We start from the raw sequence: 22639 nt of genomic DNA, 5'->3' as shown, positions 1-22639 counted from the left end.
TCCTGTGGGAACAAGAAAAAATATCATTGGAATAAAGTCATGATAATAACATGTTTGCAAAAGATTTTTTATGCCACAATGCAAGAAATTTTTTGCAAAGCCAAGTTGAGCAACTTGCGAGTGTTAACACCTAAGTAAAAATACTGCAAATTTTCGTTCCAATGCGTGTCTTCATTTGCCTTTTTGCATCAAGAGAAAAAGTAGTCATTCACAAATCTTAAGGAGGTAGACATTAGGTCGGGGACACAACTCTTACAAATCAATGGAACGTTTGTATTCAGGCTCTTTTACATCAGTCTCAAGAAAGCATCCAAGCAACTTGTATTGATTTTATTCTTTTTCAAATGAAAGCTTAAAAGTCTTTAGTGAAATTGAATATGATACAAACATATCAATGATTTCAAGTGTGATGTCCATTACTCTAGGTCTACCTCCTTAAGGCAAAGGGTAAAAAACAAATAGATCCAATATCCTATAAACATTTATTTTCTTATGTACAGTCAGCTAGAAGGAAATAATTATTCCATTAAAGGATACTAAACAAATGATTTTTAAATCTCATTCACAAACAAAAAATGACAACACAGCATTTAATTCATAGTATCAATCTGTATGTAAAATAGTGAAAACAAACAATGTTATTCAATTCTTTTTATCCTACTCCTTTAAAATCATTCAAAAACACTCTCATTTTAAAAAAAACTGATAATGATTAAATGAATTAAGATGAACATGTATTCCTACCTAATCAACAAAGAAGGCAAAACAAATCCAGTAACTACATGTACATACATGTACCATATCATTATTATAAAGATAAAAAGAAGCAGCTGTTTTACAAATCAGTAGCAAGTCTACTACAGCAGAAATGTCAACCTTGAAAAAATAAACTTGAATAAAACTTCCTCAAGATAAAAATTAATTCTGATGATATTCATATCTTTAAAATTTATCTAGCCAGCAAATTTGTTGTTGCCTTTGTTTACAATGACATGTATAAACTATCACCTAGTTTGCAATGAATTTAAAACATGTATAAAAATGTCTTTCATGATGAATGTCAAATGTAATTGAATCTGTTGACTGGGCTGGACATGGAAAAACAAACAAAACTCTATATCATGTCCTTATTACACAGAACAATAATAGACACTCATTAATAGACAATCATAGACAAAATCAGTAATTTTGGTACATGTTCCTTCATACAAAAACTACCTAAAAAATTCAAGCCTTCCAGTAAATTTTGAAACTCATCCAAGGTTGACTGATCAAAAAATGCTAGGTCCATCTAGACTGCAATGTACAAATGTACTTATGTATCCACAAGCAGTAAATGAATAAATTTGCTAAATGAATCATTGATGCCAGCTTATTGTGCTGGATTGGCTAAGTGATGGATGCTTATTCAAAAATTGGTCAAAATCTTCAGTCTTTGAAGTTTCAAACTTTGTTGCAAGCTTTGAAACAAGCTCTTGAGCAGCCTCGCCTTTGAAAGCAGCAATTCTTGTCTTTGCAAAATTTGCAGGTTTAGGTAAATTTACTGGACCAGAAGCTCCTGGATTTTTGTTTGCTCTACGTAACTCATCTTCAATATCAGCATGCTTAGGAAGGTTTGCTGCTGGTATCAGAGAATATTTTCCACTAGTACCACCATGGTGTAGAAGACAGGAGACCATTTCTTGTGGAGTGTATGATTTGTGTATGACAACATAGCCTTGGCCATCTCTCTGTCTTGTTGTGACTTTAAGTTCCAGACTTTTTGCTTTCTCTGTCAGGGCTTTCTTCTCAGAAATGGGCATACCTGTGAAAAGAAAAGCACTATAACAAGGATTTTTTTTTACTTTAACATGTCTACAGTCTATTACAAACAAACATTTTTATTCAACTGAAAAGTTGAAGCAAAAAAATTTTTTTTGTCCACTTTTGTTTTTATGAAATCATTAACATTTAATTTGCACATTTCAACAACTGAACAATAATAACTGACTAAAAATCATGAACGAACATAATTCAACAACTGAACATTCAGTGACTGATAGTCATGAACTAATAAAATTCAACAACTCCAGTGGTCAAATTTAAAGGGAAATCCTTACTAAGTGCAAGTTGAAATTCAATTTTGATAGTAGAAATTACTTCCACTTGCTAAAATTTGGTTGTGGAAAACTGAAGGTCATATAAGTAAAGTCAAGAAATAACCCCCAAAAAAATCAAATTTAGCAAGGGTAAATTTTCAGTTCTTGCTGAATTTAGCTTGTGGAAAAATTATGAAATTCAATCCCTGAACTCAAAGGTCAGAGACTGATAGTCCTGAACTAATACAATTAAACTCAATAGTAAGTGACTGATAGTCATGAACTTACACAATTCAACAACTCCATAGTCAGTGACTGATAGTCATGAACTAATACAATTCAACAACTCCACAGTCAGCGACTGATAGTCATGAACTAACACAATTCAACAACTTCACAGTCAGCAACTGAGTCATGAACTAACACAATACAATAACTCAACAGTAAGTGACTGATAGTCATAAACTTATACAATTCAACAATGCAACAGTAAGTGACTGATAGTCATGAACTAACACAATTCAGCAACTCCACAGTCAGCAACTGATAGTCATGAACTAATACAATTCAATAACTCAACAGTCAATGATATCTTTATCATTACTGATTGTTCAGGTAACATTCTGCAATATGTAATTTCTGAGATTGTCTAGAATTACAGTACCCTGACCAGAATTAATGAACCAATCATGTGACTTCTGAGTTTTGGCATAAAAATGGAGTGTCCAGAGTACACCAGTAATATTTTGTCAATTTACAAAAATATCATAAAATGGCAATGAAAAAATTGATGTTTACACTCCTCCAAAGTTTTAGTGTGATGTGCTAGATTGCACTGCAGACGGAAGGAAGAAGCCTAACATTGAAAAATACCATTTTTTGTTGTATCCTAGCCAAAAAACCCAAAATGTCTTTTCCTACCTCCATCACAAAGAGCGATTGATCTTGAAAATCACATATTATCAGAATAACACTACCTAAACTTAATAAGCTCTGGCTTTCATAATTAACCTTCAATTAACAAGATCAAAATGCAGTGTTTGCATCCAGATAAGCATTTCTACTTCTGGACACATGCAAGTCTAAAATTTTATACCTATGTAAAAGTGACAAAATACAAAAAGCCTGTTAATATTAGTCCTTATAACAAAATGTTGTGGACTGACAAATGAACAGATAATATCAATATGTATCTCTACAATGAAAAAATTACCTGGGCCAAAAATCAATTCCTCCAGTGTATCATTCCCATTATAAGTGTTCAGAATTTCCTCCAAAATTTTCATCACCCATTTATTAGGAGGGGGTAAGGGAGGTAATTCCCCCTCTTTCTTCACTCCACCTTCTGTAGTTTCTTTCTTAACTTCTTCCTCTTCCTCTACCTTTGAAGCTTCAGTTTCAGGCTCACCACTGGCTTGTCTTACAGCATCTGCTTTAGAAGCAATGTTGTCATAGGCTATCCAAAGCTTTGCATCATCTCTTCTGACAATCTGTAATTATCATTAAGAAACCTGGTTTCAATTGATTAACTAGTCTTACATGTATCAGTTACTGTAGATAAGTGCTTTAGACTTAATTTTCTCGAGCATATGTACGTGTACATGTATAACATGAAGATGCTTTGTTATTTCCTAGGTTTAACACCATTTATTCTGTATAAGGCCAAAACAAAAAAAAACAGTCTAATTTCCTGCTACCAGCAAAAAAAAAATAAGAGTAGGTAGGTAGCAAAATTGTTTTACTTTTTTTAAATAATTTACATTGAGTTAATGGGGAAACAAACTAGACTTGAATGGTGTGTGAGCCAAAATAGCCTTTAAATGTTTAGGGTAAGTACGGCTGTAGGAAACACATTTTTTTCCCAAATAAAATAAAACAAAGTCCAACAAAACAGTAAGTTGGTATTCCAGCTCAACTAAATTGCTTACAACATAAGCCTAATCCACATAACAAAACTGAAATCAATCCATCTACTAGGAATCTACATAATTGTAAGGAAATTCATACAGATGGAATGATGGAAGGACAGATGGGCAAGTTGATTCTAATATACATGTAACACTAACTGATTGAGTGAGGGTGTCATAAATTTGCTTACATCTAAACAATTACTCAATCAGCTGACCCCGCAAAGTGAAACTGCAAACTTTGTTTCCACAGCAATTTAAGAACTGTAAGAAAGAAGACTGATGCACAGTATGGCCTGAAAATTTCCACATTAACAGAGCCAACTTATAAAATCATTTCTATTTTGAGTTTTCAAAGTTAAGGTGATGACAAATCATGGGAAAGATTTGAATCTAATAAGAGGTAGACACATCAAAAACCTTGTAACGCACAAAACATTGAGTTGACAAACCTTAATAACACTTTGTGTCTCATACAATCTGAAGAGAGCATCGGCAGCAGCTAGGTTCCTCACAGAAGCTTTACTTGGTCCCTGACATTCCCCTATATGTTGTCCTTGTAGCTTTATTTCACATCTAAAGAACAAAGTGTTAGCATATCAAATTTATCACAGCAATCCAGGTTGTATTTATCATTTACGCAAATTAGAATTTATAACAGCAATGTATGTGCATGTAGGTTTCACAGTTTGTTTAAATATCAAATACATCATCATCGTTTTTGGAATACTGCTGTCTACTTGTCCACCCATACATTGAGCAATAATAAAAATATGCTTTGAGAGATTTTGATGTTGTTTGGTACAAAGATTGCTTCACTGAAAAAGTTTCTTTTCCTTTACTTTATACTTCAAATATTTTAGCTTCAGAGGCAAAGTTGTGGGACTCACTAAAACGAAGGGGGTTAGCATATCGCATGATTTTTATTGCTACTGCTTTACAGTGATTGGAATTAGAGGGGCCACATGCTTTTTATCACATTCCTGCTGAAAATGTCTCATTGAAATCAGAAATTTTTACAAAGAATGTAAAAGAATGGGCCTCTGAAATTCTGACGATCATTTAAAATGGCCCATTCTCAAAATTTTTATTCCAATCACAGCTTTTATCTACAAATATGATTTTTTTTACCACAAGTTACTCCTTGACATCATATTTCTATATTGTGTTTATACCTTTGTACTTTTTGAAATCACAAAGGCCTTGCAGTTAATTCATTGGTTCTCACTTCCAATCTCTTTTGAGGTTGCCTCATGATCCATTTTCATTGTCATTTCAATAAAATTAAAAGATAAAAAGCAGCTCTCCCATCATTTTTTCATTCTATGTACAATGTAAAAAGCATCCTCATCCTTTTTGGGGCAATGAAAGGTGAAAAAAATGCCTCTCTCCTTAATTGAATTCTATGAATATGGCATGAAAACCAACAAATTAACATTGAAAGGCTTATTTATTTATTGTCCACAAACTTACTTAAACAGTGTGTTATCTGGTTCAATGTTCCACTGTAGCAGCATCCCATTGTTAGTAGCACTGTAGTTCAGTATACAGAAGGCCTGCCTTTTCCTGTCCATTGCCCAATCATCATGCTCCAAAATTACAAATATTTCCACTGTCTTACTTGTATCGTTTGCATCATACTTATACCTCTTTAAGCCTGCAATGTTAGAGTCCAGATGGCGTCTTCCTTCACCTTTTATCCAAACATCTATTATATCTGGGCCATTAGTATCTTCAGGTTTGAGTCGTTTGTGCTCGGTCAGTATATACTGACATGTTGAAGTACTTAGGGTATCATAGGCAGCATTATATGCATCCATCTGAGCCTCTTTCCTCCTATCCCCTTCCCCGGCCCCTACCAGAACATTATCCATGTACACTTCACAGATCATGCGAGAACCTTCTGTTTGACCAGGAGCTTTCTTGTAGATGCAGGTAGGAACAAGACCCATATGTAATGCACAGCAGTCAATAGTATTAATATTGTTCTCCTGAAACTGCTGGTCTTTAACAAAAGCAATTAAGGAAGTCATTTTTTCTTCCAATGTCATTTTCTTCTTCGCATCACATGAAGCAAACAGTGCCTTTTCCTTATCTTCCTCCTCTGGTGGAAGTCCTTGTAATACCTCAGTTAGAGGTTTCTCTAATAGCATGTCGTAAGCCATCGTATATGTCTGGTTTTTAGCCTCCTTCTTCTTATAGCATCTGGCCCTTCCAAGGGTAACACCATCAATAATTAATGTCCCTCTAAAAACAACTTTCCCATTCAATGGCATTCTAGCTTGGTTCTCTTCATACTTGTGCTCTAAACCACATTTAGATGCTTGAAGAGCATGATCAATGGATCCTACTTTAGAGTCTGGCATTTTATCATAGGTTTTAAGGTAATGGATGAGTTTAGTGAAACCCTCCTCCTTGCCAGCTCTGAATGATGCTATCTCCTCTTGTTTCTGCAGAGCCTTAGTAGCTTGGTTAGTAATGTCTTGACCTTTGTCTAATGTGCTACTCAGTTCAGTTCTACAAAACAGGAAGATATTGGGTTAGGCAACTTCTCAGAAAAATTACTGCATGCTCATTAATCATTGAGATCTTTTTTTTGATATTGAAAATTTGACAGGGTTATTATCATAAATCTGTACTAAAAATTCAGAAATTACAACATTCGAAAATCTTAATTTTTACAATTTCTGTGGAAAAATCCCACACTACTAAAGTTTCGAAATTCCAATTTGTTATTGCTATTTTAAGTCTGACAATCACATTCTTTTTTTTTTAAATTACAGTACTTCACTCTCATATTATGTAATTATTAAATTGAATAAATTGCAGTGGTTTTTTTTTTATATTAAAATCATAAACAATAAAATCATATTCCATCTATATGTAAAAGCAACAAAATCACAAAATTAAATCTCAAGCAATAATTCTGAAGGTACAGCATGACATATATATTAAAACATACATGTATTACTATTGAAGAACATTTAATTCTTAGAAAAAAAAATCTAATGGTTCAGTGGCAATAAACACTATCTATACAAATAAGAATGAAGGCTGTCTCAATATAATTAGGAGAAAAAAATAATAAATGGAATTAGGCAGAAAAAATATACAATGTTTATGAAAGGAACACTATGGCATCAAAATATTTTAGAAATTAAAAAAAAAAACTACATGCATTTTTGCATGAAAAAATAAAAAATAATAACACATTAAGAAAAAACATACTTTCAGAAATATTTCTTGCATCTATATGTACTTGGTTATTTGGGCAAGCATAAAGTTTCTTTTTTATGTCTATTCTTTAGGTCAGAATACAGTTCATAATATGTTAAAAACTACATAAATTTGTTTTTCTGATTGGTTAATACACACTGTAATTGCCTTTTATATGACTAAATATCAACAATGATCCCAACAGACTTTGAGATTACACATTTTTTTCAGACTCCTACCTATACCTTTGATTAAATTAATACATGTACATTTTTGAATTCATGGATGCCATTACATCTACTTCCTTAAAAGTGAAAAAAAACATAAATGCAGAGAAAGAAATCTTACTAAATCAAGATATTTGTGATATAAAATTAATTAAAAGATTCTATCATGCTAGAAAAATACATGTATAAGAAGTCAGTGTTCTCATTTTTGAGATGTAAGCATTTGAAATTTTGGCAGGAAAAGGATTTCTCTAGATATTTCATAGGTTTTGTGTTAGTAGTTTTTATCTACATTGTATTAAAATCATCAAAGAAATAACCAGTTTATAAAACTTCCCAAATATCATTTTAAGCTGTGTTTATGAGATTATGAAAAGTGTGGGGGTGGGGGGTCACTTGGCAAAAATATTAATGCAAAAAATGGTTATAACCAGAAAACCAGACACAAATGACAGAACATGACCAATAAACATCCTTAAAGCAGGTTTCACTGTATTTAACGTGATAGCTTATTAAATTCTATGATAATTGAAAACCTTATCAGATGCACTCGAGTTAACTTTGTTGGATTATCATTGGGATTTTACCAACATGTGAACTGTAAAACAGGAAGTTTTCTTGACAATTTCCTTTAGTTTTTTTCTGGGTTAAACTTTTACAAAAGAAAAAAAGATATTTACAACAGTGTTAAAATTCCTATAAACTTAGATCACTAATTTAAGACTGATTTAAATCTGTGGAAAAAAAAATGTGAAAATGCACCAATTCAAAATATCTTAAAATAGCTTATATCAGCTGAGTTATATATTTGATCAAACCTAATAGCATCAGGGCCTGGGTCCACATTAGAGTATATCTCAGCTACTGTCTTGGTCTTCAGGATCTCTAGAGCTTTAGAATAGGTGTCATGTTTAACCTCCTTTTTGTTACCACCAACTGATCGAGCCAAAAACACACCTGAGAGATGGAGGCATCCTGTATACATCCACTTGTTGGCAACCTTCATTAGCTCTTCACACTGCAGAGAAAATATATATATATTCCTATTAAGTCTATTACTACTGTATGGAGAGTATAAACTTAAGCAAATTTTAGGCACAATTTTGGTGATTCTTATTTTAATGGATAAGTGTTACAAAAATACATGAGCTCTGGGTAAATATATTTGTTTTTGCAGTCAAACCATTTATTACACAAAAAATTACATGAAGCACTCAACAGAAGTAGAAGCTATAAAATATAACATATGAATCTCTTTCCATTTTTTGGAGAATTTACCTGATGTACCCAATTCAAAATGCTTAAAATTGAATGTAAAGTTACTTCAAACTGCTTTTGCAAAGGATTACAAGGATTGCAGGATTTTCTCATCAGGTAACATATACATTTTTCTTTAATTTGACCACCTTCTCAAGTCTGAGAGTCAAGAAACTGTAAATATAAGCTTAACTTGACTGTAAAAATAAGCTTTAAAAGATATGCTTTTGAGTATAATTCTGCAGACATCAAATAAATTATGTGTTTTGCTTTATGGCACTCAGAAGCAAGAGGTTGGAGTATGGAAGAACATCATTCCAACCTCTTACCTTGTAAGAGTAGGTAGAACACATGTAGACATATTACTGTAAGGTTGTGGATGCTTTATACCTTATAATCTGTGGTCAGTCCAAGTTTACTGCCAGTCAGTCCATTTTCAATGGTTTGTATAGAATTAACCTTTGAATTTTCAGACTGTACAAACAAGCAGAATCGTCTAAGTTTTTCAGCATTAGACATCTGTGAGATATCCATCCGTACAGTGGTAGACATACTATGCACTGGTGGCACTGTTGATTGCTTTCCACCTCTCTTTTTATTGCCTCCTATCTGATTTGGTGGCATACCAGGTTTATTCTGCTGAAAACCTGAAATGATGATGAACATTTATTGAATCCTCTCCTGTTCTGTAAATCATGAACTGCATTCTTCTTTGTACAACAAAAAGACTGTTACCCATTTACAAAGATGACTTTAAAATATGAGGTACAACGAAGAGGGATGCACATAGTGACAAAACCTAATGCTAATAAATTTATATATGAACTGGAAGCAAGAATGACAACAGTAAAATCTGGATTTGAGAAAAATCAAGAAATTCATCAATTCAATTATTAGATCTGTGCTCTATCATTGAATTACTTCATAGCTTCACATTCTAAAATAGCTGTAATGTTTTGGTTATTTTAATTAGCTGTTTACTTCTTTATAGTATAAATCTGTTAATTCTTTTTTTTACTTGTATCAATGGGTTAAGTTTAATTACAATAAAAACCACAAATTTCTTGTGCAGTACAAAAAAACATTCATGCATTGCAATATACCTTGGTTTCCTCTACCTCTGCCCCGATTCTGGTTTCCTCCTCTACCTCCACCTCTGCCACCTCTATCCTGCTGACCTCTCCCACCACCCCTTTTGTTACCACGACCCCCACCTCTTCCACTTCCACCATAAGAGTCATATGAAGCTATTTCACCCCAAGACATTGGACCTTCATTCCAAGAGCTTCCTCCAGAGCCCCATGGTGCTGACCCTTGACCCCAAGGTTTACTTTGTCCACCTCTTCCTCTCCCACCTCCACGTTTCTTGTTTCCTCCTCTATTGCCACCATCACCACCAGAAGAGTATCCCCATGACTGCGGACTACCTCCTTCCAGTGGAATATCTTGAGAAAAGTCATAGTTCTGGGAGTATTGACCTCTGTTTTGCTGACCACCATAACCTTGTTGTTTCTGTTGAAAACTTCCTTGCTTTGGAGATGATGTTACTTTCTTCATCTGACCACTTTCATCCATGTTGAATGATCCGGAGTCATCAAAAAATGCACTCCAACTATTGGCTTCCCCACCACCAGCATTTCCTCCAGTATTTTTTCCTCCTTGGTTTGAGGAATTATTATATCCACCAGTGTAGGCTTGGTTACCATAGTTTTGGTAAGGATCCTGTTTACGGTAGTTTGGAGGTGGTGGTTCCATGCCTCTGTATGAGGGATCAGCTGGAGGTGGGGGACCATATGGGTAAGCACCATAGCTATAATCATCTTCTGGGTATGGACGCTTTCTCCACCCATCATTTCCTTCCATTATGATACAAAAATCTCAAACACTGCAATAAATACAAGTCATGCTCATCAAAATAAATACTAGACAATGCCCCTAATGGGACTAATACCAAACAGCCTGTTGAACTCAAAATATGGACACATGATTCATATTGGACACAATTTTTATGGAGATAAACTAAACACTTTGACACATTTTGTTGCCATTTCTAAAGCACCCAACTCCAAACCACAATCAGTACTGACAACACAATGACAAAATATAACTGCAAATTAACTTTAAACATACAGTCGAACCTTGATGTGTCGAACTCGGATTAGTCCAAATCTCGGATAACTCAAACTAATTAGAAGGTGCCAGCAAAACTCAGATTACTTCAATACAATTTTACCTCGGATGAATCAAAACCTCAGATAACTCGAGGTAATCAATCAGTCCCCTTGATAAGACTTTGAGGTTAATTAACCCTGATGTCTTGCAGTCAACTAATTAGTCGGAAAACTGATGGTATATTACAAACCATGATCAAAGTGTGTTTTAAAAATGATGCGCGTGTAATGAAAAGAAACGAATTTTATTAATTACACGTTGGATTTCGCACTAACAGTAATATCGGATACATTTGATATTTTGATATAATTTTAAAAAAATACAGATGAATTGTAATGGTATCTGACTATTTAATGAAACACCAAACAGAAGATAGTAAGTGTATTTAAACCACTACATTCGTATCTCTAGTGAATTCGAAATTTTATCGTAATAATGTAGAGCACATATATTCCTAATTGTTAGTCAAACAAAGCAGCATGTTATGAACTATGACGTTTTCTATGTAGAAAAAATAAAAAGGAAATTTCACTAAAACACTTGGTGCCGTTCAGTATTTCAAACATGATATAATACAACATACAATAAAAATATAGTCCAATATGAAATGCAAGACATTATAAAGTACTGTATAAGTGCAGTACATATACATGTACAAGCACAACAAATGATGTAAAAGCAGAAACAATCCTTGATCAAACTTCTAGTATTTCCAGTTTATCCTCGACCTTGGATTACTTGAACCTTGGATAACTCAAACATTTTTGCATGGTCCCTTCGACTTCAACTTAACGAGGTTTGACTGTAAATTCATGAAAATATACACATCCCAATATGGTAATGTAACACCCTATTAAATTTCATAACAATCCACCAAGTCGTTGAGGAGGTGTTACGGACAATGCATGAGACCAATCTTTGCTGAAAAATGCTGAAGTTAAACAGCTGTCACAGTTCAGACAGACAGATGGACAAACAAATCAAACAGGGTGAAACCTATATACACCCCCTCCACAAAAATCTTCATTCGTGGTAGGGGCAGAATAATTACATCTATTTTCCTACCCCCTCTAATAGGCTCAAAACTTTCAACCTATTTAGTTTTATTCAAATATTTGCTTTTCCTGTAACAGTCCACAAACTTTATGCACAAGTATAATATAAGAACTCAGAAATGGTCATCTTAAACAATTAAATAGTTTATGTCTGACTGTGACAAATGAACATAGGTTTAAGTGAGAAATTTGTACACCAATTTATTTTTACAGATTTTTGCAAATAAGTGGAGTATTAATAAGAATCAGGCAAACTGGGAAAAATCAGAAACATGCATGTCAAAAGCCCACTGATCTGACAATGCAATATTATTCAAGGATGCTTTCTCTATTTAAAAATACCATTATTTGATCTCTGTGTCACTTGCTTTGCTCAGAAATTTTTAATAGAATGTTAGAAAAATGAGGTTTTTCACAGAGTTATCTGCCATTGAAATGTTCATTTTCAGTGCATTTCAATGAAATTGTAACTCAATGGTCCAGCAAAATATAGAAAATCTTGTCTGTTTTCCTTGATTCTGATGGTGCAAATACTTGAAATAGTCAAATTACACTATATAAATGATGGATTTGTTCATACCTGTCTGATTCTTACAAAGACTAACACTTAAGGATGTAATCTGTTTTTGTTGCCAAATAATTTTATGTCTAACACTTTCTGTTATGTATACTGCTATGAAGAGACTTATTTGAGGTAATATATCTTCATGCTTTTTCTTGCTCACAAAATTGGTTCATTTACGGTAGTACTATTATACAGAATTCATAGCCATGGCGCCAAAGGAAATTACCTGCAGCTCTGCCTCTTGATATTCCAAAAACTACCCTCTCTCTTCCTACTTTGTACAGTCTTGGACAGATGCTACCTGTTAAAAAGCAAATATAACAATATGAGCATACCAAATTCCCTTAAATACATTGCATATAATAAAACATATTATTCTTTCGTTAAGCGTATGCTTTCAATATTGTTAGTTTCTAAATTTAGCAATGATTAGATCCTATTTACTGATGTTGCATATTTCATCCATAGATAGGTTTCAGAGAAAAATAAATCATTGTCAATGAATTTTCAACAAGTTTTGTAAATTCTTATTTGTAACACTTTGGACAAGAAACATGGTTTTTTATACATTAAACTATACATGTACATGTATCTACAGGCACAATACACAAAATATCAATGTCAACAAAAACCCTTATTAAGATTTTTAAAATGCAGCAGTAAAACTTGACCCAGGTTTCAATACTGTTGCTGATGAGAACAATTCATTATATTGCATGTCTTGTCATATTCTTCCACTGCACTGTAACAACTGTAGTTAGCTTAACATCAATGCTATGTATGTGGCATACACTGTTAAGTTTTACATTATATAGACATTATGTCTATATTTTTGTAGTATTTTTTTTTCACAAAGATAATAAAGAGGAAGTAAATCTGAGTCAATGTGTTCATCTATGTAACTGTTGCTTATGTCTTAATATAGCATATATATCTTACATGTATTTGTGAGGTGTGACAACCCTAAAATTTGAAAAAAATCTTTTCACTAATGAAATTCAGACTCTGCTTGATACAATGAACATGTAAATGTACATGCAATGAACATGCACTTTCTGTGTCTTTCCATAGAAAATAAACTATTTTCAGTGTAATGCAAACCATAAGTATCAAATATAAGATCTCAATACCAGTAAAAGGAGTTATCCCCCCCTAAATTGTACATATATGTAAATGCTTGCACAAGTACATGTTAATTTGTCCTTAAAACTGCAATGTTTAACTGGTACCAAATTTTGACATCTACATGTGCATACAATTATAACACAATACAATTAACATAAAGGAACAACCAATTCAACAAAGCTGAATGACAAACTTTGACTGTTCTCTCAAACCACTAAGCCTAAAAGATTCCACTTCATGAAAGAAAGCAATGAAGATTGCAAAAGTTCTAACATGAAGAAGTCATCTTCTGAGAAGTCACTGCACCAAAGGTTGCGGGCCTTTTCTGTGTTCATATAATTTCCAACATATACACTGAAAGGCTAGAAGCATGCCTTATTGGTGCAGTTACCTGCTCCTTGTTCTGGTTTTGTCCACTAGATGGCAGTGAAAATTGCCAATTGATTTTTCTGTAAATCCTGTTAATATTCACTGACAACCTGACAAGAGAAAATGTAGCATGACATTCTAAATATAGCACAATGTATAACAACAAATAACATTTAATCCAAGAATGTAGTTAACAAAAGTATCTATCCATTTCTATAGACAGTACATGTAAATGTAAACTAACTTTAATGAAACAGAGGTAAGTTTTTTTTCTCAATTGAAGGACAATCATCTGATGAACTTCCTTAGGTACATGTGTACATTTCTGTAGTTAATTGGACAACTGACAAAGAGATCTAATATTTCTATCAACCTTAGATTTAAAATACTTACCAAATGATAGAAAATTTAAATCTCCTAGTCATTTGTCCAGTTAACTACCCAAGACAATTCATCACATAATGGTCATTCAATCAAGGAAAGACCAACTCTGTTGCCTGAAGCTTAGCATTTTACTTGCTGTAACTTAAGGAGGTAGACCTAGGATAAGGGACACAACTCATACAAATCACTGCAACGTTTGTATTCAGCATTTTACATCAATCTCATGTAAGCATCAAAGTAACTGATTTCATTCTGTTTCATATGAAAGCTTGAGAGGCTTTGGTGAAATTGAATATGATACATGTACAAACATATCACTGATTTCAAGAGTTATGTCCCTTACCCTAGGTCTACCTCCTTAATAAAAACAATAATGAATATGGGAACTTTTTGCTTTTGTATTGTGGTATCCATATTTTAGTTACAGCACATACATGCATGCATTTGCTTGAGTGTACATAAAAAATTTTGCAGTACTAATATTTTAGAAATATTCTGCTTTCTTATGAAAAGGTCGGCATGAAAGCTTTCACAACACATCACAAATCAACATATACATGTATCTTACAAGTTAAACTTCCCCATCATGGCCATGGATCAATTCCACTTGCAACAGGTGATTGGAGATGGATATTTGAAAGCCTTGTTATAACTTCCTCTACATGTAAATCAGGACACATAAGCTGACAAGGTGTTTAATTTTAACAAATTGTAAAGTCATATACATATGTGAAAGTATATAGGCCCCAGGTCATTCCTGGAATTTAAGAAAAACCAATACCTGATAAACAATTTGTCTATAAACCGCACTAAAAACTAGAACTTTATAAGAAAAGTTCTTGCAAATAAACTACTCCACAAAAATGTATGTTGGACAAGAGGTACAATGTAATGCCTGAATAATTTTTTTGGGGAAAAAAATACAAAGCAGTCCAAGTTGAGCATGAAGGTGGAGAAAAAATCCCTAATTACATGTAAGACCTTTACTGAACATGTTTACATTTTGTAGTTGATAGATACTAGAATTATTTAATCCAGGTAAGACAGTTTACAGTTCAAATAGAGATCAGTTGGGAAATTTTGAGGGAGTGCTAGAGACAAAATGTCTCCCTAGTGTGACTTACGTGCTTCACGTGGGGGCAATCAATATCAGACACTCTTGGTTAGAAGCTTTAGTGAGCTTATGCGTGTACACTGTATTCACGGACATTAGAAAAAAAAACTAATATATACATGTACATGTACCTTAACTTTTAACCACATGTATTTTTTTGTGCAATTGTACACATCTTAAAACAATATTTTTTTCAACCAAGTACATGTATACCACTGAATTCAAAAATACTTCAAAATGAATATCAAGTTTACTTAATTTGATTTTGCAAAAGATTTCCAGGAATACTGAATTTTCCCATCAGGTAAGGTACATGTATAAAAATGTATACATATTCATTTAATTTGATCACTACATTTACCTAATACATACAAATGTACAATTTGTAAGTGGAGGTAAAGAAACTGCTATTATACAGCATAATGAGCTTTACAAGATTATTTACAATATTTGTTCCCAAAATTCAAATGACAAATTGTGCAGTTTGAAAGGTGTAAAAGGTTGAAGTATAGAGAAACTTCCATTGTAGCAATAGGAGTAATAGCATCTATATTGCCACAGAGGTACATTTTTTGTACATGTAACAAGTCCATTCGTTCTTAGTCTATTCAACTAATTTTTTAAATCATAAATTGTATTATTTTGTTTGACTTAATAAAATTTAAGAAAACTTAAGAATATAAAAAACGCTTGCACAAATAGTCAACGTCAACAATACTTGTACATGTAGGAACGCCAGTTGATGCAGAGGCATGTACATTAACAGTATCATTAGGAGTGCTTTGAATTATAAATCCTTGATTTATTTGAATCACCAAAACCTGTTTTTACTCATTATATTACTATGTGGACAATAAAATGACAAAATAAACATGAAATTATTTTTGACTAATTATCTGACATTACAGGAATTCATGCTCATGGAAGAACTGATGTCTTGGAGATTTTCTTGCATGGGTGTCTATCCCTGTGGTCAACCTTATTTCAATTATATCACACACATGTGCCTATATAAACATCAGTCATGATATATTTATGACACTCTTCATGTTGATGTACTCCCAGAGTGGGGAAACACTCTCGCACCCACGTGGGGTCTGGGAATAGGCCAGAGTGTCAACGGAGCAGCCCAGCCACTAGTAGGACATACTCTAACTGAATTCTTTGGTCGGGTATCCCGAAGGCTGGGCTCCACTACCTTGAACTACTAACAGAATCCCGTAAGGGGCGGTCGTGCAAGATCCATAAGGATAGTCAAGACCGTAAAAACAACCAATCATCAAATTTATGACATATTGTTACTCTTCCTAAATCACAGATATGAATAATTGGGCGAACAAACTCAAGGTGAAACAGTTTAAGGGAAAAACAAACCCGGATTCTGTATACTATAGTGTACTAGACTGTACCAAGTTCACCAGTAGTAAGTTTGTTCAATCAACAATTACAAATATAGCTTTATATTCAGTTATGTTTGTGCTAAATGTATCACAAATTCTCAGGTTGTGACGTGTTACGTTCTGCATGTTAAAGTTTCTATTATTTTTTTTTTTTTTGGTTTCTAGTTGGATCTTAAAATTAACACCGGCGTTGCCGCCAGAATCTTTAATATTCGTCTAATTTTAATGCTATTGTTATCAATTAAGCGTTTGTAGGAATTACTAGCTTATTAAATTGTAAAATGAGTCGACTGTGCATCATTTCAAACGTTTTCTTTGGATATTTAGTGCATTGTGTACCTTTCAGCATTCTGAAACCTTAATTCCCCGGATGTTAACAATATAACTATAAATCAAATACGGACGGATTCCGTACTCACCAATTTCTGTAGTTTCTTTCCTCGCTCGATTCACATTTGAATTTTAAATTTATAGACCGAATTGATCATACTTTCAAAAAAATGGTAGGCGGGTAAAAAAGCGGGATTCAATTAATTGTCTGTTTCAAATACTATATTTTAGGTGTTCAAAGCAATGAAGCAAACTACATGTAGTTCGTTATTTATAAAAGCAAGCTTACGACAAGCGAACTTACTCAGAGACCTATAGCTATAATTACAGGTCTATAATACAATGTATATTAGTTCTACATTTTTTTCTGTAAATCCTTTGATCCGCCATGCACTGGAAAAAAATAGGAAAAACATACTTATTTGAACAAAGAATTATCAAGGGAACCAATATTGGGGTACAGGTCAACTCGTACCTTCAGCAACTCGTACCCAACAAACTCGTACCTTTGCCAACTCGTACCTTTCTATATAAATTTGTATTCTTTATTATAGAGTGTAGAAATGACTCAATCTTAAAAGAAAAAAAAAGAAAACAAGATGATGAGATATATTTATTTACATACAAAGAATAACATTTAGCATAACAAGCAACAAGAAACAATTATAATTCATGTACAACTTGGGAACCAGGAGGTAGAACGGTTTTGTCTCATCGTTGGATCTCTTGTTGATACGTCGATGCCACCCTTCCACGTCGTTGTTCGTTCTCGTTGGTAGCATATAGACGGTCCATGTCTCAATCGGCCAAACGGTACTTTATTTTTTAATGATCACCGTATTAATTAATTTACTATCAATCAAACAAACGTCTTATTTCTTTTTCAAAATTTTATTTTTATCCCAATCAAAATGTATATCTTAATTCTCAAAATGTGCATCTAATTTTTGCACACAAACACGTGCCATATATATTATAAAAATATAGACTATGTATTAATTCTCAAAATGTTTATTTTATTTCCCAAAATGTATATTTTATTTCCTAAAATGTATATTTTACACGCATTATCTATTTTGTTATAAATATATCGAAAGGTACGAGTTGGAAAAGGTACGAGTTGACATAGATTCCAATATTGTAGCAGAAATCAAAAGAATCACGGTAATCCAGGGACAAAGATCTAGACCAGCTGACACGGAAAAAAGACACACACAACAAAGAACATAAAATAACCAAAACAATACAAACAAAGTAATAAAAGTAAATGAGCAACTCGGACTCCACTAAAAACTTGCCGGAGCATGGACCAGGTAGGGTAACTAGAAACACCCGCCGAGTTGCTCATAAAAAGTCAAGTCCAGAGAAGTCGAAAGAGGAAAGGAAAATTATGACGCGTTGAACAAATGGTGAAAATAAATACACCGTAACGATCCACGAGTTAATGATGACGACCATAAAACGACTGTACATAGTGACGACGTCAATCTTGTAGCAACATATAACCCTGTTCCAGAGGACCAAAGGAGAGAAGTCTAGGGCGATACAAAAAGTCTGCACATTTACACGGCAAGCTGTGGCATAACGTATGAGTTGTGATATGAAAACTCCATACTCAGAAGCTAAAGGGATGCACGCGTTGCCGCGGGTGAAAGGAAGTTGACAATACGGAGTGAAAAGTCAAAGTCGTATAGTTTGGTCAATAGTTGTCCTTACTATCGCAATTGGAACTACTCGGCCATATCCGCTACACTAAAAAATAACTTTTGTGTAACTATAAAGTCTAAGGAGTTCCGATTATTACCATCGACCTCTGAGAGAAGGTTAAGCTTTGAGACTGACTTGACAGTGTCTGTAGTATCCTTTATCTCAAGTTCTTTGGGGGTAGATGAGATGGTATCAAATACCCGAAAATAGGATTACTGAGTCTCCTATATACATTGTAATAGACACTGAGATTAATTGACCTAGCTAAACGATGTTCTTTCTTTTGGATCAGATCAGCTATTAAGTCAGTTTCATAAGAGTGAAGGAATAGGTCAGCAAATGGAGGAGCACAATTTGTTCTCATTGGAATGCCGACCGTTCGTTGAAAAACGCGTCCACTACACTGGGCAAATATGTTGTCGATACAAAAAGTCGAGCATTTTGAAATAATCTTCTGTATATTTGAAAGTTGATTTGGAGTCGTTTTATACTAAGTATGAAGAAACTCTACCAAGATCTATATATTTGTATCTAGGTGTACCGTCTTTTTGGAGTAACAACGATGTACAATGTTTTTGAGTGGTGATTTTACTGGGTATGGGGAATAGAAGTATAGAGTTTAAAAAGTAATAGGTTTTAATGCTATTGTATTCTGATAATAATCATGAATCGAGGGTTTCCCGAAGATCTTAATTTCGAATTTATCAGAATCAACATTGAATTAATACCACTACGGGAGTAACAAGTACCGTGGCAGGACTGAATACCCTCTCTTACAACTATTAGTATTAAAAGAGGTTTAGTGGTACATTTTGCAGATCCTGCTATAACGTGTTGTTGTATGGAGTTTATGAATCCAGTACATCATTATGTAATTAGCGAAGACTTAAATAAGTACTGGTTATCGGTAAACGATAAAGCGAGTTTAATAAAAGTTCATTTGATGCAACACTGATTCCGAAGTAAAGTCCCGTTTTCCACAAGCCTTCATATTTATGTCATTAACGGCTAAACGATGTTTCTTCTTTTGGATCAGATCAGCTATAGTGTCATTAACGGCTAAACGATGTTTCTTCTTTTGGATCAGATCAGCTATAGAGTCAGTCTCGTACTGGTTATCGGTAAACGATAAAGCGAGTTTAATAAAAGTTCATTTGATGCAACACTGATTCCGAAGTAAAGTCCCGTTTTCCACAAGCCTTCATATTTATGTCATTAACGGCTAAACGATGTTTCTTCTTTTGGATCAGATCAGCTATAGAGTCAGTCTCATATGAGTAAAAGAATAGGTCAGCAAGTAGAGGAGCACAATTTGTTCCCCTCGGAATGCCGACCGGTTGTTGAAAGAGTAATCAAGGGAACCAAGGTAATAGCGGTAATTAAAAGAATGCAATCCAGGGACAAAGACCAGACATGGAAATCAGACATGCACAACAAAGAACATAAAGTAACTAAAATCATACATGCGAAGTAACAAAAGCAAATGAGCAACTCGGACTCCACTAAAAACTGGGAGCATGGATCAGTTGCACCGGTAGGGTAAGCGTCCTCCGCCTTACTAGAAACACCCGCCGAGTTGCTCATAAAAGTATGAGAAATCTATACCAAGAAATACATATAATTTGTTTCTAGATTGACCATCTTTTTTTTTTGTTGTTTTATTTTTTGAGTAACAACGATGTATAATGCTTTTGAGTCGTGATTTTAACTGAGTATGTGGAATAGAATTAAGTATTAAGTATTCATTCAGTATACACAAATACAGATACATTGTATCTGTTAATGCAGGGAGTGCAAGGAGTGTATATAAATCCTTTGGGAGTGTAATATAAAGTCCTGGTTTAATGTATTAACTCTTTAACAAATGATCACTTCAGGGGAGAATCCAGATATTTTGACAAGAGGGTCAACAAGGCTATGAGTTGCCCACTTTTGAACAAATTATGAATGAGAATTCCCAATAAGGGGCTTCTTAGCCCGGAACCACACCCCTGCATCCGCCACTACGATTACAAATGTATACATATAAAACCAAAAGTCTCTGAATATTGCATCTCCTTAAAAAACTGCTAGAATATAAAGTAAATGAACTACAATTTTTGCCATGTTTCTGTTAACTTTACACACAAATATGACAAATTTTCCAATAAAAGGGGGTGCGAACCCCCTCTGGATCCGCTATTTTTCGAAATGTATGAATAAACCTTGTGAAGTGATAATAAGGTATATGATTATTGACTATACAGAGTTTTTTTGAAGTATATAACCGACAAAAAATCATTACTTTTGATTTGATGATAGTCCATAGTTTTTATTGGCATTTTCTTTCATACTCCACAAATTACAGCTTTTCTTATAGTCGTCACAGACGAACACATTCACGATACAATTTATCTTACTAATTCCAATGCAAAAACCCTTATATTGTTCAAGAAAAGCAAAGGACGCTTAACCTACCGGTGCACTTGATCCATGCTCCCTGTTTTTGGTGGAGTCCGATTTGCTCATTTGCTTATGTTTCTTTGTACGTATTATTTTGATTATTTCATATTTTTAACTGTATGTGTGTGTGTTTGTTTTCCCTGTCTGTTCTTCATCCTTGGATTATACTCTTTTGGTTGGTTTCCTTGATTACCGTCTTTAAATAATATGTCGAGTACGTAAAATACTTGGAAAATCAAGACAAGTTATGCGTAATAGTGAAAATATTCCTACATTACAGGTTTATAATGTTAATACTTGATAGTCGACAAACATGTTAAATGATTAAAGAACACTATAACAATAAAGTTGAAGAAGATAGCCCTTTCCGTATATCCGTTACACCCTTCATTTCGTGCATTATAAAGCTTGGACATCGTTGCTTCGAGTAGATAATTCGACTGTCTTTGTGGATATAAACCACTAAAATCCCGAAAAATCTTTCGTAACACATTTACACGATACATGTGACGCTGACCATTAGCTGACTGCTCCTATACTTGGTTTAATTTTCGGTTTCGTGCTAACATATATATTATACTTAATACTGTCAGACCCGGTTTGCTCATATATATGGTATTGATATTACATGACGGACTGAGGTTTTTTTTAACGCCCTTGCCTGTCATTTTATCAATAGAATAAAAGAAGTAGTCGGACATTATACCATTAGATTGTATAGTAAAACGAAAAATTCTATTTAATCTACGCCTATCAAATCAAGTTGAAAATAACGGGTCGTTCAAAACAATCGTAAGAACTGAGAACAGAGTTCTATGTTCTATTTTTCAATAACGGCGGCCATGTTTTTCGAAGGATCAAAAATCCCCACACCAGTTCTATGCATGATACACCAAAGAACATTCATACCAAGTTTGGTTTCAATTGGTCAAGTAGTGACAGAGAAGAAGAGTTTTGAAAAATTGTTAACAACGACGACGGACGCCAAGTGATGGCAATAGCTCACCTGGAGAGCGGCAAGGTGAGCTAAAAATGAAATGCTAGTTTTTGGCCCCTTATTCTAAAACAGTTAGTGGCATGACCCCCGAATCAATACAAACCTTCCTTTTGTGGTTTAGAACCTTGTTTTAAAAGTTTAAGAAGATCAACAAACTAATATGTGGTTTAGAACCTTGTTTTAAAAGTTCACCCAATAATTTTCTAGTTATCATACGAAAACCAAGTGTCTACAGACAACACCATAGGAATATATGACTGATTTCTTTAGGCCTAGCTCCATTGGCACATGAAG

At 33.8% G+C, this 22639-nt stretch overlaps 1 protein-coding gene across 3 annotated transcripts; it reads right to left on the bottom strand.

The window, feature by feature from the left end:
- Positions 1-470: 470 nt before the first annotated feature.
- On the bottom strand, positions 471-17264 carry LOC148612110 (uncharacterized). Of its 3 annotated transcripts, none has more exons than XM_088593235.1 (10): positions 17209-17264; positions 13994-14081; positions 12704-12778; positions 9789-10570; positions 9076-9332; positions 8247-8446; positions 5459-6502; positions 4438-4561; positions 3292-3568; positions 471-1804 (listed from the first exon to the last, which is right to left on the bottom strand). In XM_088593235.1, the coding sequence occupies exons 4-10, from the start codon at positions 10546-10548 to the stop codon at positions 1359-1361; spliced, it is 3108 nt and encodes a 1035-aa protein (XP_088449361.1). In that variant the 5' UTR covers positions 10549-10570; positions 12704-12778; positions 13994-14081; positions 17209-17264; the 3' UTR covers positions 471-1358. The 3 variants fall into 3 exon arrangements, with proteins under 3 accessions (XP_088449361.1, XP_088449362.1, XP_088449363.1); XM_088593236.1 differs by lacking the exon at positions 17209-17264 and adding an exon at positions 14365-14488; XM_088593237.1 differs by lacking the exon at positions 13994-14081 and having other exon boundaries at positions 17209-17254.
- Positions 17265-22639: the final 5375 nt, after the last annotated feature.

This window comes from Perna viridis, chromosome 7 (genome assembly GCF_037379345.1).
Source record: "Perna viridis isolate PV_CMFRI_1.1 ecotype Kerala chromosome 7, ASM3737934v1, whole genome shotgun sequence".
Classification (NCBI taxonomy): domain Eukaryota; kingdom Metazoa; phylum Mollusca; class Bivalvia; order Mytilida; family Mytilidae; genus Perna; species Perna viridis.
This window is presented reverse-complemented; position numbering and strand designations above follow the sequence as displayed.

Excerpts from the sequence above, each read along its gene's own strand:
- LOC148612110 (XM_088593235.1), bottom strand. The coding sequence starts at position 10,548 with ATGGAAGGAAATGATGGGTGGAGAAAGCGTCCATACCCAGAAGATGAT. Across the intron at positions 8,447-9,075 it reads GACTGACCACAGATTATAAG|TGTGAAGAGCTAATGAAGGT; the intron begins GTATAAAGCATC and ends TTTTCTCTGCAG. Across the intron at positions 4,562-5,458 it reads CCAGATAACACACTGTTTAA|ATGTGAAATAAAGCTACAAG; the intron begins GTAAGTTTGTGG and ends TTTGTTCTTTAG.